Source organism: Microtus pennsylvanicus, chromosome 11 (genome assembly GCF_037038515.1).
Source record: "Microtus pennsylvanicus isolate mMicPen1 chromosome 11, mMicPen1.hap1, whole genome shotgun sequence".
Classification (NCBI taxonomy): Eukaryota; Metazoa; Chordata; class Mammalia; order Rodentia; family Cricetidae; genus Microtus; species Microtus pennsylvanicus.
The window spans coordinates 1,121,155-1,137,935 of record NC_134589.1 but is presented as its reverse complement, the minus strand read 5'-3'; the positions used below and the strand labels follow the sequence as shown (position 1 = coordinate 1,137,935).

At 48.4% G+C, this 16,781-nt stretch overlaps 1 protein-coding gene across 2 annotated transcripts in view; it reads right to left on the bottom strand.

The window, feature by feature from the left end:
• The window catches only part of Ccdc57 (coiled-coil domain containing 57), a 99,306-nt gene that overhangs the window by 26,031 nt on the left and 56,494 nt on the right, over positions 1-16,781 (bottom strand). For both annotated transcript variants that reach the window (XM_075989767.1, XM_075989768.1), the window contains 4 exons: positions 15,563-15,776; positions 9,385-9,497; positions 2,348-2,479; positions 1,661-1,877 (listed from right to left, as the gene is read on the bottom strand). In XM_075989767.1, the coding sequence (XP_075845882.1) occupies positions 1,661-1,877; positions 2,348-2,479; positions 9,385-9,497; positions 15,563-15,776 (676 nt within the window). The remainder of the gene's footprint in view (positions 1-1,660; positions 1,878-2,347; positions 2,480-9,384; positions 9,498-15,562; positions 15,777-16,781) is intronic.

Genomic DNA, 16,781 nt, shown 5'->3' with positions numbered 1-16,781 from the left:
AGGCTAGGCTGGCCTTGAGTTCTCAGAGATCTTTCTGTTTCTGCCTCCTAAGTCTGAGTGCTGGGACATTTATTTACATCATCTTATTTGTACTGGCAAAGGACTGGAAATGACTGAAAAACAATTGTGAGAACACACCAGAACATAATTATCCAGTGGAGCAGACTGTGACCAGGGCTCACACCAGATGGACACCAGACTCATTCTCTGTCACTGCTGTGGGACCCTTCAGCCAACAGCCTTTAAGATACTGATCCACTTCAAGGAAGACCCCCTGAGAAATCTCCAGTAGGAACAGATGGCCCAGATGTCAGAGTTCTATATCCAGAACAGATTCAAGACTGCTGCCTGAGATGATCAAGACTCACAGGATACTACAGTCAGGACTTGATGATAATTATAAATTTTCTTTAAGTCCCCATAAGATTATCATCACCCCCAATCAGCAGGAAGTAGCTTGGAATACTACGTCCACATTTCCCAAAAATGGACTATGGATATTTTCCTTTGTTTAGAATGTTGGTTACAAGTTTTTATGGATAATGGTCAGGAGAAAAGCTAAACAAAGAATATTAGATTCAGAGTTCTTGTTCCTTAAAAAAAGGAGGGGAGGGAGTGCTGTGGAACAATGGTTTGTAGCCTGTCAATTGTATTTTAATAAAACACTGATTGGCCAGCAGCCAGGCAGGAAGTATAGGTGGGACAACCAGACAGGAAGTAGAGGCAGGTTAATGAGAACAGGAGAATTCTGGGAAGAGGAAATCTTGGTGTGCCACAGAACAAGCAAGATGTAACTGCCTCTTTGAAAAAGGTACCAAGCCACGTGGCAAACATAGACAAGAATAATGGACTAATATAAGTTTTAAGAGTTAATAAGAAGCCTGAGCTAATGGGCCAATCAGTTTATAGTTGATCCACTCTGGACGTGGTCTCATGTATTATCAATGCAGATGAAAAGCGTGCATGGGCCTCTTGGAAGCTGGATTCGGTTCCAGTTCTCAGGGCATGCAGAGAACTGCTATTGCCCCCTTTCTGTGAGTTTATCCCCAGATAAATAAACCTTTGCTATACTCCCTTTTGGGCGATTGTGGAACTCTTATACCCCAACATGATGTCACTGACTATGACTTTTTTTTCCCTTTTTGAGTCAGGGTCTCTCTATGTAGCCCTGGCTGTCCTGGAACTCACTCTGTAGAGCAGACTGGCCTCAAACTCACTGAGCTCTGTCTGCTTCTGCCTCCTGAGTACTGGGAATGAAGGTGTGCACAACCATGCCAGGCTTTTTGTTCATTTTGTCTGGCTTAGATTTTGAAATCACTTTTCCTCCCTCCACCCTTTTTGCTTGGTGTCATCTCAAATAGTTCCCCCAAAGAGAGCCTTTAGAGAAGTTTTCCTAATAATTTCACCGCGACCATCGCTGGCTCTTCTAGAGAAGCAGAGCACTCTCTCCTAAGGAGCCCTGGGGACACGGCGTGCGACATGATTCCTGACCAGCAGGGCTCTATGATCATGGTGTGGGACACTCTGGCTCCCCACAAGAACTAAGGTATGCGGGCCTAGGAGATCGAAAGGGCGGAGAGAAGTCACTTGAGAACATGGCGGCCTGCTGTTCCCGCTCCCTTTGGTACCCACTCTGTTAGTCAGGAAGCAGCTCTCCTACCTGCTGCAGCTGAATCGTCCTGAGAGGGGACTCCCGAAAGGCTGGATCCCAGGTCCAACAGCTTCCAGGTGTCCTGCAGGGAACTGCTGGCCAGCGAAGATGACCTGTGGTGGTCACTTTCCTCGGGGACTTCGTGAGCCTGTGCTGGCAGCTTTGGGGACCTGTTTTCTTTCTGATGCGCTGACTTCCAGGTCTCTGTGGGGACTCTGTGCTGTCTCTGTGAAAGTTAGGAGGACAGTTGTCTTTGATAGCTACCCTCTCTTCAGCCCTGGGAAGTTCATAAAGGAGACCAGGACCCTCCTCAAGATGGGGATGGGTCCCTGGAAGGCAGCTGAGTGTCTGAAGCCCAAGTGAGTCCAGGATAGAGGTGTGGGGACAGAACCTTGAAGGCGGTAGTTCCTACCAGAATGTGAAGGGCGGGGTAAATGTACAAGGGCTGTCCTGGTGTCTGTCCCTCCCTTGCCCCGTCACTCTGCAATGAAGTACCCAGTGGGAAATCCATGGCAGACACACAGGGGTGAGACCTTTCCTAAGGTGCACAGAGTCTTCAAGTTCCCACAATTTCCACACTCGAGTGTGTGGGGACACCAAGCTCAGTCATATCCCAATACCCACAGAAACCTATGATTACACTCCAGCTCCCATAAACACCCCCAGAAAACACCGCACCCCAGAATGTGGCTGTACCTGAGCAGGCCTTGGTGCCATGCCCGCCTGGGAGCCTCGTGTGGTGCTGCTTTTGCTGACCGCGTGGGCGGAGTGTTTTTGATCTTTCCCTGAGTATCCAGAAACACATTTTCTCTTGGTGTGCCTGGGGTCCTGCCATGAAAAGTCAAGAGAAATTCAGGAACTGATATCTTTGCATAGGAGCTTCCCCACGAGATTAGGAAGAAACATTCCCCAAACCCTGGGACTAGGGACTCTTCATTTGGTGACGGCCCTGCTTGTTTTACTACGTAGAACAAATTTAGTCAGCTTCCTCCAGTTGACCTAAGTGCTTCTCACACTTAGGGAAGGAAGCTGTGAATTCCAAGCAGAAGTCTCTTCCCCAAGACCAGGGCAGTCTGGTCCCTGACTGGATAACTCTGCCCATCACACAGTCTGAGTGTTTGCTTCCATCCACGCTCTGCAGACAAGTCAACGGGAAAAGGGGGGGGGGGCATCAAGGAGAACCACATACATGGTGTGAAAGGAATTGTGGAAGAAAACAGGAAGGAAAAAGCGGCTGGGCCTTTGTAGAGCTCAGAGCAGTGGGCACCGGCTGTCTCCAGCGGACACAGTAGTGAGCACACCCAGCCCACACACTCTTGGGCTTAACTTAGAGCTCTGGCTGGCAGTGGTTCTGAGCTCCATCACTGACCTCTGCTTTCCTATAATGAGCATAGGTGTTTTGTCTGCGTGTGTGCTCATGCCTAGTGTGCACAGAGGCCAGAAGAGGGCATGAGATTCCCTGTGACTGGAGTTACAGATGGCTGTGAGCTGCCATGTGGGTGCTGGGAATCAAACCTAAGAGACCGGGAAGAGGGGTCAGAGCTCCTAACACTGAGTCATCTCTCCAGCTGTCTTTCGCTTGTTTCTTTCTTTCTTGTTTTCTTCTTCATTTTAAGGCAGGGCTTCAGTATATGGCCCAAGCTGGCTTTAAATCTCCACCCTCTTGCCACAGCCTCCAGTGTTGGTAAGAACCACTGTGCCCGGCTTCTTGTCTAGAGTTTTAAATTATTTCAGTATGTGTAATAAGCAAATGTAGTTTTACATGAGAAGTCGTCAGATAACAGGCGTGTCTTATTGCCATGGACGGCAGCCTTGTTTACTGAGTCTGACAATACCTGTTTGCAGTTTGAGCACTGACTGACTAGCGCAAGTGATTGAGAATTCCCACCCGGTTAGGGTGAAAACTGGCCATTGCAGACGGCCTTTGGTAGGTCAGGAGCAGGAGCGCACTTGGGAGCGTGTGCGTGCCTGTGTGGTCATGGAAGGTCTGGAGGAGGTGGTGGGACAGGGAGCAGCGCCCTTCTGCTCTGAGCCAGGCCTCCTTTCTGGGCTCAGCCACCCTTCTCAATGCTTCCTTTATGGTTTCCTCCACGGGGAGCGTGGTCTACTGGGGAAACACCTGTGCCTGCCCTACTTTCTTCGGCCAGTCCAGCTCAGTTTCTTCTTGGACCAAACAGCTGACCTCCGCTGCTCGGCTCTTCTCCCCAGGCCTCTTTCATGGGTGGCCTTGCTCTGTCCTTGCTCTGTGCTTTGTGTGTGTGGCCTCGGGCTGGCCGCAGGTGTGAACGAGAAGGACCACCTCCAGCTTGTCCCCCGGCCCTGCTTCCCCACCCAGCTGCTCAGGCCTAAGCCTTGATGATTTTTTTTTTGATGTCCCAATATTCTTTTTTACCTTTTAGCTATGCCCTTGCCCCTACCATGCCGCACAGGCTCAGCAGCCTCCCCAGTGGTGGTCAGCATGTCACTCCCTGACCCAGAGCTGGCTCTTCCCACCAGGCTGGGAATAAACTTAGAATCCACATCACCCCAGGGCAAAACCATCACTATTCTTTTAACTTATTTTAAGTGAACTGAAAAGACAAATTGCAGATTCCTTCTGGGAGGACACAATTTGCAGTCATTCAACAAATATGAATCAGTACTGAGATTGCAAAAAAACCCCAGCTGGTCCTGACTGGTGGCCTGTAATCCTAGCACTTTAGGAGCCCAGGCAGGAGGACTGCAAGACTGTCTCCACTATGCACACACAGCTCCAAGGTATAGGTTTGCTGGAACTGGATTAGCTTGTGGGAAGGACGAGGTGGAATGAACATTCCTGGGGCAGAGACACAAGACCTCGGCTCTTAGAAGACCTCCTACCCCCAACCTCAGCTAAAGGTGGGAGTGAACGGTGCTGGACACTGGAAGGCCCAAGGATGGATAGCTTGCAGGTCATGATGCTGTTCTGGGTAAAAGCTGCAGACAGAACTTCTTGTTTGTTTGAGACAGGGTCTTACTATGCAGCCTTGAATGGCCTGAAACGCACAGGCTGGCCTCCAACTCACAGCAATCTGACAGTTTCTGCCTCCTAAATGCTGGGAGTAAAGGTGCGCGCCACCACACCAGAAGAAGGTACTTCTTTGAGTGATGGAAAAATCTCCATCAGGGCAAAGGATTAAAATGGCTGGAGTTGACCTTTTAACGTTAGGGTAGGAACCCAGGGCCTCAGGCACACGCTACACGAGTGCTCTACAACTGAGCTACACCCCAATCCTTGACCATAACCACTACGTCTGGCTGTAAGAAAATTTAAAAGTTGGGTGTGGCAGAGCAGGCCTTTAATCCCAGCACTTGGGAGGTAAAGGCAGACAGAGCTTTGTGAGGCCAGCCCGGTCTAAATTGTTCCAGGCCCTTCTCAGCTACAGAGAAACTTTGTCTCAAAAAAAAAATTATAAGAAGGTTTTAAAGATTTATTTTTATTTGTGTGTCTGTACTTATGGGTGCATATGCCCTGTGTGCATGGGCACTGGACCCTGTGCTGCGCAGTTTTCTGCCACCGTTACACAAGCTAGAGCCATCTGGGAAGAGGGAGCGCGGCTGAGAAAATGCCTCTATTAGACTGGCCTATAGAAAACACCTCCATTAGTCCGGCCTCTAGAAAACGCCTCCATTAGACTGGCCTGTAGGAAATGCCTCCATTAGACTGGCCTGTAGGAAACGCCTCCATTAGACTGGCCTGTAGAAACGGCTGAGGGTTTCTTTTCTTTAATTAATGGTTGATACGGGGGGGGGGGCAGCCCACTGTGGAGAGCACCACCTCTGACAGAAGAACGTGAAAGAACACTGAGTAAGGTCTGGGAACAAACTAAACAATCAGCGTTTCTCCACAGCCTCTGCTTTAGTTTCTTTTTTCTTCCTTCCTTTCTTCCTTCCTTCCTTTCCTTTCTTTCTTTTTTTTTATTTTTTATCTTTTGTTTTCGGAGACAGGGTTTCTGTGTGTAGATAGGCAGTCCTGGAACTTGCTCTGCAGACCAACCTGGCCTCAGACTCACTGAGATCCACCTGCATCTGCCTCCCGAGTCCTGGGTTTAAAGGTGTGCGCCACCACTGCCCTGCTCCCTTCTGCAGTTTCTAGCTCCAGGTTACCGCTCCAATTTCCTTCTTTCGTGAAAGACTGTGATTGAGACATGAAAGTCAAATAAACCTTTTCCTCTCCAACTTACTTTCTGTCATGGTTTATCACAGCAATAGAAAGCAAACTGGCAGGACTTAGTGCCAGGACAGTGCTATTGCTGTAACAGACCTCGCCATGTTGCTTTGAGATAACTGTGGAAGGGGTTTGGAACTTTGGGCTGGAAAAGCCTTTGAGTTCTCAGAGCTTAAGGAGCTGCTGTGGGAACTTGGGAGGTAGGCATGCTCAGAGCAATGACAGAGGTTTGGAAATCTGAGAGTCCTTCAAAGACTACCAGGGACATTCATGCAATTCTTTGAATTAAGAATCTCTGTTTTTTCTTTAGTTGGGGCTTAGGATCAGCTGTGACTAAGAAGAGATCAGTGCCTCTGAGGTAAAACCTTTGCTTTATTTATTTTATTTATTCTGGCTCAGCTGTGATGAAGAGACCAGGACCAGGCAGTGGTCCCGTCCCTGCACTCAGGTGGCAGAGGCAGGCAGATCTCTGACTTCAAGGCCAGCCTGGTCTACAGGGCTACATGGAGAAACCTGATCTTTTGGGAAATTGTTTCCTATGGGTTAGCACACAGACGCGATGGCTCAGGCTCAGTGGCTGGCAGGAAACTTGGTAATGTGTAAAAATCTTCCACATAGGACTGGTTTGGGCAGCACGAAGCTGCAGGATTAAAGGGGTCATAGAGTGTTGAGGAGGCTTGACCCTGTGAGAGGGCGGGGAAGCCATTGGTGAATTGCTGCCTCAAAAGCAATGAAAGCTTTAGGGCTGGAGCTGTCAGAGGAGCCGCTGAGGCCTGATGACCTGAAACAGGCCAGAAAAGGTCACTATCAGAGATGCAGGGGCTGTGGGATGGCCGCAGGGAGCAGGCAGCTAAGCGCAGCCATTCCGACTTCAGACTCCAATTTACATGTAGGGCGAAATAAAGTTCAGGATCCGAAGCCCTAGGAGAGCTGAGAACTCTCCGGTGGCCCACTGCCTCCTCCTTAAACCACAGAAATAATTGTTATGCACCTTCAGTTCTCTAGAAACATCATGGCTGTTCCTAACAACAGAAGGAACAAATCAGTCTGGTTGGCTGGACTGAAAGGCTTGCATTGTGTGGCGGTTGACAATAGTGGAAGGCATAGAGAAAGCCCCTAACCTTTGACTCCCGATTGGTGAAAAATGTAACTGTAACTTGGCAACAAGTATCTGTGATTTTTGTGCTTATGAACCCCTCTTCTGCCCCTGCTTGGGGCTCAGGAAAAACAAGGCTTCCCCGATTGATCAGTGACCCCACTTATGTGGTGATTTGTTAGAATCTTTGGAACCCCTCTTGTGGCTCACAATGGAGTGGGTGTAACCTGAGCACCAAGACAGCAGTGGGCGGACTGGAGCCGCCTGAGCCTATGGACCAGCTAGTGTGACAGACAGGGCAGAGCTGGGGAACTTCCCAAGCCTTTTAAAGCCCGTCAGGTTATGAGTGGACCCCAGACATTGGCCTCAATCACTGGCACTGCTGAAATTCGGTTTTGCTTTGCTCTGACTGTGAACCCAGGTTCTTCACTCTTGGAGTAAGAGTATTTTCTTTTTAATTGTTTTTATTGAGCTATATATTTTTCTCTGCTCCCCTCCCTGTCTCCAACCTCCCCACCTCCCCTCTCCCATGGTCCCCATGCTCCCAATTTACTCAGGAGATCTTGTCTTTTTCTACTTGCCATGTAAATTAAATCCATGTATGTCTCTCTTAGGGTGCTCGTTGCTCATTGTTGTCTAGGTTTTCTGGGATTGTGAATTGTAGACTTTTTTTTTCTTTATATCTAAAAGCCACTTATAAATGAGTACATATGATATTTGTCTTTCTAGATCAAAAAGAAAGTACTTAACTTGTTTTTTTTATTTTACAGGATCCCATAGTTGATAGACTTTGAATTTTTAAAAGAAAAATTTGAACTTTTAGTGTTTAAAATTTTGTTTTTCAAGATAGGGTTTCTCTATGTAACAGCTGTGGTTGTCCTGGAGCTCACTGTGTAGATCAGCAAGCCTTCAATTCAGAAAGCTGACACGGGATTCCCCTCTGTATGCCATGAATACCATTGGTTAATAAAGAAGCTGATCTGGGCCTGTGATAGGGTAGAGCAGAGCTAGGTGGGGAAAACGAAACTGAATGCTGGGAGAAAGAAGGCGGAGTTAAGCTATGGAGCTGCTGCCACAGACAGACATGTTGGAACCTTGCCCCCCTCATGGTAAAATATAAAATAATGGAAAATGGTTAAATTAAGATGTAGGAGTTAGCCAATAAGAAGTTAGAGCTAATGGTACAAGCATTCTGTGTGGTTATTTCGGGGCTGGGCAGCTGGGAAACAAACAAGTGGTCTCCTACTACAGAGAGCCACCTGCCTCTGCCTCTGCCTCCTGAGTGATGGGATTAAAGACTAAAGATGTTCTCTACAAGCCTAGCTGAAGCATTTACATTTTAAACACTGAGACTTGTTTTTTTTTTTTTTTTTTTGAGACAGGGTTTCCCCGTAGCTTATTTTGGTTCCTGTCCTGGAACTAGCTCTTGTAGACCAGGCTGGCCTCGAACTCACAGAGATCCGCCTGCCTCTGCCTCCCTAGTGCTGGTATTAAAGGCGTGCATCACTACCGTGTCTGGTATCAGTTTCTGCCTCTGGGTTTCTGCCTTGACTTCTCTTCATGATGGATATGATTGGGTAAACCAATTAAACGCTTTTCTCCCCAAGTTGCTTTGGTTTCAATAGAAAGCAAGCTAAGATAGATCCCCTGGAGCTGTGGTTACCGAGGCTATAAGCTGCCTGACACAGGCACAGGGAGACAAACTGAGATTGTCTGGAAGGCAACATAACTCCCAAGTAATCTCTCCAGTCCCAAGACATTTTTATTAAAAATTAAATTTAAAAATTTATATTGAGCCAGGCAGTGGTGCAGTTTGAGGCCAGCCTGGTCTACAAGAGCTAGTTCCAGGACAGTCAGAACTATTACACAGAGAAACCACGTCTCGAAATAAACTAAATAAAATTATATTGGTAAAGATGAAAAATATAGTAACAGCCAGGCAGTGTGGGTGGTGCACACCTTTAATCCCAGCACTCAGGAGGCAGTGGCCATCCTGGTCTAGAGAACAAATCCAAGGCTGCTACAAAGAGAAACCCTGTCTTGAAAAACAAAGAAACAAACCAACAAAACAAAGTAAAAATATGATAGCCATATGGGTAAAGCTATAGTACATCATATGTATGATTAATTGTTTAAAGCCATAAACAAATCCAGGAGCCAGGGACGGTCGGGCACTTCTGTAATTCCTGTTCTTAGGAGGCTGAGCAGGAGACCCGGGGTTCAAGATAGCCTGGGCTACACAGTGAGACTCTGTCTCCAAAAAGCAAAACAAATAAAAAGCAAAGGACCTGGAAGAGTGTGAGCGTGATGCTACCAGCACCACGGGGGGCGCTGGAGACGAGGCTCTCCCTGTGTCTTCTGCAGTTTGTCTAACGGGAACCTATACCCACCACGGTGGGCGCTGGAGACGAGGCTCTCCCTGTGTCTTCTGCAGTTTGTCTAAGAAGTTACCTGAGCTGTTGAGTGTGGCTGCAGCTGTCCCAAAGGTAGGCCACGGTCCAAAGGCACCTCACGGGGGTCCCGGGACTCAGAGGTGGGAGGAAGTGGGCAAGGAGTCAGTTTCCCTGGAAACAGGAACAGGAAAGGGTTGTTCCCCATGCACATCATACAGGATTTCTTGAACACAAGAACAGCAAACGACTTTTCAAAACCAAAGCAATTTCTGCTTTCGAGAACTGGGGAGTACAGGTGAAGTGTGAGAGGTGCCACACCACCCAGCAGAGCCCAGCAACACACGCGGTTTCCCAGCCTAATCCTAACCTGCAGACAGCTGCACAGATAGCAGGAGGGATTCATTTTTACCAACAGTCACTAAAATTGGCCTCGGGGCAGTGCATCAAAGTACATATCTGCCTATACAGGACACACATGCACACACACATATACACACCACACACACACCACACATATACACCACACATATACACCACACATACACACACCACACCCCCCAACACCACACACATACACACCACACACTCCTCCCCCCACACCACACACTCACACACACATACACACCACACATACACACCACACACTCACACACACATACATACACCACACATACACACACCACACCCCCAACACCACACACATACACACCACACACTCCTCCCCCCACACCACACACTCACACACACATACACACCACATACACACCACACACTCACACACACACACATACACCACACATACACACACCACACCCCCAACACCACACACATACACAGCACACACACACTCCTCCCCCCACACCACACACTCACACATACACACCACACATACACACACACATACACACCACACTCACACATACACACCACACACACACACATACACACCACACATACACACACACATACATACACACCACACACACATGCACCACACATACACACATATACACCACACATACACACACCACACCCTCAACACCACACACATACACAGCACACACACTCCTCCCCCCACACTACACACTCACACGCACAACAGACCACACCCCCAGGAGTCCCTGATGCTCTGGATGCTGAGGAGGAGGCCAGCCTGGACAACACAGCAAATCCCCCTTTTTAAAAAAATGGGGGTGGATGGGGCTAGAGAGAGAGCTCAGCTGTTTGGAGCACTTGTTGCTCTTAAGGAGGCCCTGTGTTTGGGTCCCAGCACCCACACAGTGGCTCACAACCATGTATAACACCCTCTTTTGGCCTCCTCTGGCACCAGGAACATATATGGTACAGAGACATAAATGCAGCCTGAACACTCATACATATAAAATAAAATTAGAACCTAAAAGAGAGGGAAAAAATTAATGTGCATTAACTTAAAGCTAGGGCTGTAACAGATGGTTCTGTGCTCTTTCACGGAGGAATGATCTTAAAAGCAAAAGAACAATTTGATTTATTCATTTAACTTGATTTGTTTTAGGTTAACCTAAACAACTTGGAGGTCTCTTTGTTTTTTTTTTTTTAAGCAGGTCTTGCTCTGTAGGCCAGGGTGACCCAGAGTTATCCATCTCCTGTGGCCTCCCATGTGCCGTGACACCCAATCTCACATAAGGACAATGGTTACCAGAGACACCTGGAACTTCCTCTGTGTAGACCAGGCTGGCCTTGAACTCACAGAAGAAGAAGTAAAGCAAAGGAATGAAGATGAGGTGGCAGCTGATGGCCCCCCAGGAACTCAATAGCCACTCTAGAAGGCCCTGGAAAGTGACAGAAACACACACCCTACCACGGCGAGGTACACAGGGACAAGAAAGAAAGAGGAACAGCATTTAAAGGAACAAAGGCTGGAGTTTGTGTTTTTTCATCTTTCATGTGTGTACACATGGTTTTATCTTATGTGTGTAAAGATTATTTATGTGTGTGTGGAAATGCACGCATCTGTCCAAGGATGACCTCAGAAATTATTCTTTTATTGCCGGGCGGTGGTGGCGCACGCCTTTAATCCCAGCACTCGGGAGGCAGAGGCAGGTGGGTCTCTGTGAGTTCGAGACCAGCCTGGTCTACAAGAGCTAGTTCCAGGACAGGAACCAAAAGCTACAGAGAAACCCTGTCTCGAAAAATCAAAAAAAAAAATTATTCTTTTATTTTATTTTTAAATTTATTTATTTATCTATTTATTTATTATGTATCCAATATTCTGTCTGTGTGTATGTCTGCAGGCCAGAAGAGGGCACCAGACCTCATTACAGATGGTTGTGAGCCACCATGTGGTTGCTGGGAATTGAACTCAGCACCTTTGGAAGAGCAGGCAATGCTCTTAACCACTGAGCCATCTCTCCAGCCCCTCAGAAATTATTCTTGATGGCCCATCGACCTTATTCCTTGAGGCAGAGTTCACTGACACAGCCAAGCTCCATAGCTAGCTTGTTCTGGGGATTCCCTGTCTCTGGCCACCACATCCACTGGAACTGGGGATTCAAGTCCCAGTCCTCGTGCTTACTCACCAAGTACATAACCACGGAGCCGTTCCTAGTTCCTGTGGCTAGGTTTCCAAGAGGATGGAAAACAAACAAATCAATGTATCCCAAGATCAAAAACACATGGACTTTTATCAAGACAAACCAAACAGCCCCAGCTGCACGGAGCAACATAGAAGGGGAAGACAACAGACAGCAGTGGCCAGTGGTGTGCGGCAGACCCTTCTCCAAGGAGGACCAGACTGTGCCTGTTTAGGAGATGTGAGAAACTTCTCTAAAAAAGGTTGCAGGAACCAGGTTTGGCTTATTTATCTGTGACTCCAGCACGAGAGAGGCTGAGGCAGAAGGATTTTGGCCTGGGCTACACAGTGAGACCCTGCCTCAAAAGCAAAACCAAACACCGAAAGTTCTAGGTCCAGCTCAGCCGTGGTTCTGGACAGCAGCTGAGCCAGGATCCCTTTCAGACATGGAGACTGAGGAAGGCTCTGCCCACAAGGTTTTGCTAAAGCAAGAGCTAAAAGAAAAGCCTCAGAGGCTGAAATGCAAGTCTGGTTTCCTCCAAAGGAGGCAGCTGCTTTAGTGGAGTCTGCAGAGGCCAAGTGAAGAAGGCTGCCCCAGGGTCAGAAGATACACAGCAGCAGGACACAGGGTTTGTAACAGTTCATTCAAGTGGTCCATGTGGTGAGATTCTGTGCTGAGGCTATTTCTTCATAATTAGTGTATTTCTGCAGTAGGCTTCCGAATGCCATTGTAATCACTAACCACGTAGATCTGACAGCGTGTGCAGGCGTGTGTTAGGGAGCAGAACCACACCTATGTAACCACAGGGAAAAGCTAGCTGAGGCCCCATTACCGTCACTAAACTTTTTGACTATGGCTGGTCTTGAACTCCTGACCTTCCTGCCTGGGCCTTCTGAGTGCTGGGATCATAGGCATCACTGCCGCCAGCATGGAAGGCTTTCCCCAGATCATTCATGATGAATCACATTTTCATCAGCAGGGCTGGGGATGTAGCTCAGAGGCAGATTGCTTGACTGGCATGCACAAGGCCTGGGCTTGATACCTAGTAGATAAATCAGAAGTATAATAAAAATATAACAAAATAGAATGGGGAAAACCCCACAAAAACTGAAGATACACACGTAAAACAATGAGATGCTTTACTTATCCTGATTTCCTACTTTTTATGGGGCTGTGGTCAAAGGGGGATTCTAATTCTCTCCAGAGGAGTGGAGAGAGCAGGCTGTGGCAGACAGACACTAAGCTGCTGCCAGACAAGGAGAAACCCAGACGCCACCAACAGGCCACCGGAAGAAGGAAGAAATAAATGATACCATTGTTCCATCTCTTCTAGGAATCGGCTTGCTAAGGACTCCATGGGCACAGCATGCCCTGCTGGGAGGAAAAGCAGGCTGTGTACATCGTGTGCCTGTTAAGTCTTGGGATGAGGATGTGAGCTGAGCGTAAACAGACGTGGTGTGCACATGGACTGGTAGGGCAAACATACAGCAAACATACAACACATAACAGAGACAAAGAGGGGCTGACATCTTCAACAACATACAACACATACATACAACACATAACAGGAGACATACATACAACACATAACAGAGACAAAGAGGGGCTGGCATCTTCAACAACATACAACACATAACAGGAGACATACATACAACACATAACAGAGACAAAGAGGGGCTGGCATCTTCAACAACATACAACACATAACAGGAGACATACATACAACACATGACATACATACAACACATAACAGGAGACAAAGAGGGGCTGGCATCTTCAACAACATACAACACATAACAGGAGACATACATACAACACATGACATACATACAACACATAACAGGAGACAAAGGGGCTGGCATCTTCAACAACATACAACACATAACAGGAGACATACATACAACACATGACATACATACAACACATAACAGAGACAAAGAGGGGCTGGCATCTTCAACAACATACAACACATAACATACAACACATAACAGGAGACATACATACAACACATGACATACATACAACACATAACAGAGACAAAGAGGGGCTGGCATCTTTGCCAAGATGTAGACTAGCTCATTTAGGTTTTCTTATAATTTTTGTTTTGTGTTTTTTTTAAATTTAGATTTATGTATTTATTTTATTTATGTGTATGAGTGGTTTGCTGCATGTATGCACACACATGCCTGGTGCAAAGGGATCAGAAGAGGGTATTAGACTAAAGTTATAGATGGTTGTGAGCCATCCGGTGGGGGCTAGAAGCAAACCCAGGTTCTCTGCAAGAGCAACAAGTGCTCTAAATGCTGAGTCATCGCTCTAATCCCTTGACTCAGTTTTTTATGTAAGGGTCTCACCCTGTAGCACAGTCTGGTCTTACTCACCATGTTCCTGAATTAGTCTGCTTTGTGCTGGATTAAAACACTAGCTACCAGGTCTAGGGATGTACCGTAGTGCAGTGATTGCCCAGCATGTGTGAAGCCCTGGGTTTGATCCTCAGCTCATAGAAACTTGAGTGTGTTAGTGCAAGCTGGTAACCCAACTCAGTACCTGGGAGGTGGAGGTGGAGGCTGAGAAGTTCAAGTCATTCTTGACTACATAGAGAGTTCTTTTGAAGCCAACCTGAGCTATATGAGACCTTGTCTCAAAAAAAATAAATAAATAAAACAAACAAACAAAAACCCAAGGGATTTTAGAGATGGCTCAGCAGTTAAGAGCACTGGCTGCTCTTTCAGAGGACCCAACTTCAACTCCAAGTACCCACATGGCAGCTCACAATTGTCTGTAATTCCAGGTCTAGGGGATCTGACATCCTCACACAGACATACATGCAGGCAAAACACCAATGCACATAAAAACTGTATCTTCAAACAAACAAACAAGCGAACAAAGGCAGACGTCACAGACATTTCTAGAGGCCGGGAACACTGCTGGGCAGACACAGGGGAGAGAGTAGGAGGGAAAGGAGCCCCGTGTATCTGCTTTGCCTGGCCTGTAGTGACAGGCCTATATTTATAAACATTTATATATCTGTATTCCCAGGGCTGTGCTCCTTGGCTGATCTTGGCCTGGACTCTGCAGCGGGTACTGGGATCTGCACTTCAAACTCTGCTAGCTACTGAGTCACCTCTCTAGACCGTGTTTGGTTTTAAGATAGGTTCTCACACCACAGCCCAGGCTGCCTGGAATTTGTGGTCCTTCTGCTTCAGTCTTTGGAGTGCTGGGATCATAGGCATGAGCCACTCTCCCCGGCTGTTTTACATTTAAAACAAACAAGCGAAAAATCCTGGGACTCAAGTATGGCTTGGTTTTTTGTAGGAAATCAACCGAGTGTCTGTAGACCTGGGGACACCCGCAGAGGGCTGGCCTGGGGCCGCTTGGTGCTTGCCTCACAGGACCTCAGCTGCTCCGTGGCTGTTCCTTCCAGATGTGGCCAGAGCAGTGGGTCAAGGGACACCCAGTGCTGAGATGAAGCCCTGCCCTGTGCCTGAGGCGTCTGGTTGGCTCTGGTCCACCACCAGTGGCCACTGTGAAGCCTGCCTGCAGCCCTCCCTCTGGCCCCAGGCTTGTGGCAAGCAAGCCAGGAAGCTTTTTCTTTTGGCCTCCGTGGCAGAACCATGGCTCCAGCTTCCCCTCTCCATTGGCATGACCCCAGTGTGGCCTGGCCCACCAGCCTTGCCCAGGTACCTTTAGGGAGGCCCTGCTCTGCTCGGAGTCTGTTCCCCATTTCCAGGAGCTGCTCCTTCTCGAGGCTGAGGCTGAGTATCTTCTTAGCTGCGACCTTCAGCTTCCTTTGCAGATGTCGCACGGATACGGACTGTGGAGGCTGAGCCCCTTCCTGGGGGAGACTAGGGAACTCCGTCTGGTCCTTTGTGACCATGGGTCTCCAGTTAGTCAGGCCCTGTACACAAAACCCAACCAAGAGACAGTCCTGAGGAGAGCCTGCTGGACATCACACAGGCTGGGAGATGGTGAAGTAGCCCACTGTATGGCCCACCGAGCGGCCCACCTGCCCTCTCGGAATCACCATGGCTGGGGGCTCGCTGGTGCCACCTTACAAAGGAAAGTCAGTAGAGTGAGGACTCCCATGCTTTAACTGAGTTGGGAGTTGGGAACAGCATCTAGGTTTCAGTGAGCTACTTCTCTCCCAGGGGGAGGGTTGCATAGTTCTCAGCCTCCCCACCCCCTGCAAGCCCACAGCATTCTTTTTCCCATCAGCTCCTGCTGAGCTTTGTGTCTTTCAAGTGGAGACAATGAGAACTTATACTCAACCAGCACAGGGCCCTGCTCTGGAGGAAAGAAGGCCCCGTCAGCCTCCAGCAACACCCAGACCTGGGAAGCCTGAACCCTGTGTGGACACAGGAACCTGTGGCCAAGCTACTTCTCACTGCTATGGGCCCCATCTGTGTCTGCCCTCTGACCTGTGCTGACTGGACCTTCCCAATGTCCTCCTCCCCTGTTGCCCAAGTGCTGGCATGCCCTTCCTTCTCCTCTGGCTCACCCCTTCTCCACCTGCCTGTTAGAGTCCCCTTTACCACCCCATGGGTCGGCTGTGGTCTCCCTTCCCGGAGAAGGTACAGGAGGAAGCAAAGGCTGCTGGAGAGGAGGTCAAGCAGACATGAGCCCTTTGGAACCATGTGTCCCTCACTCAGCCCAGCCTGGACTTGGGGCCAACCCACACACCACAGAAATACAGTCACAACATTAAGGGGATACAGGCATGGGAGAACCAGGTTCTGAGATGGCCACCTAGTCTTGACAGTTATGAGACGTCATGATGATCAGCTGCTATTCTGAGTGCTAGAGCTCCATGTCCCGGAACATCCTGCACGCCCTGCTCTGGTTTCCCGGTCCTTGCCAGGGCTGGCATGTGTTTGTGCCCTCTGGGTGCTACTGTTCCTCAGGT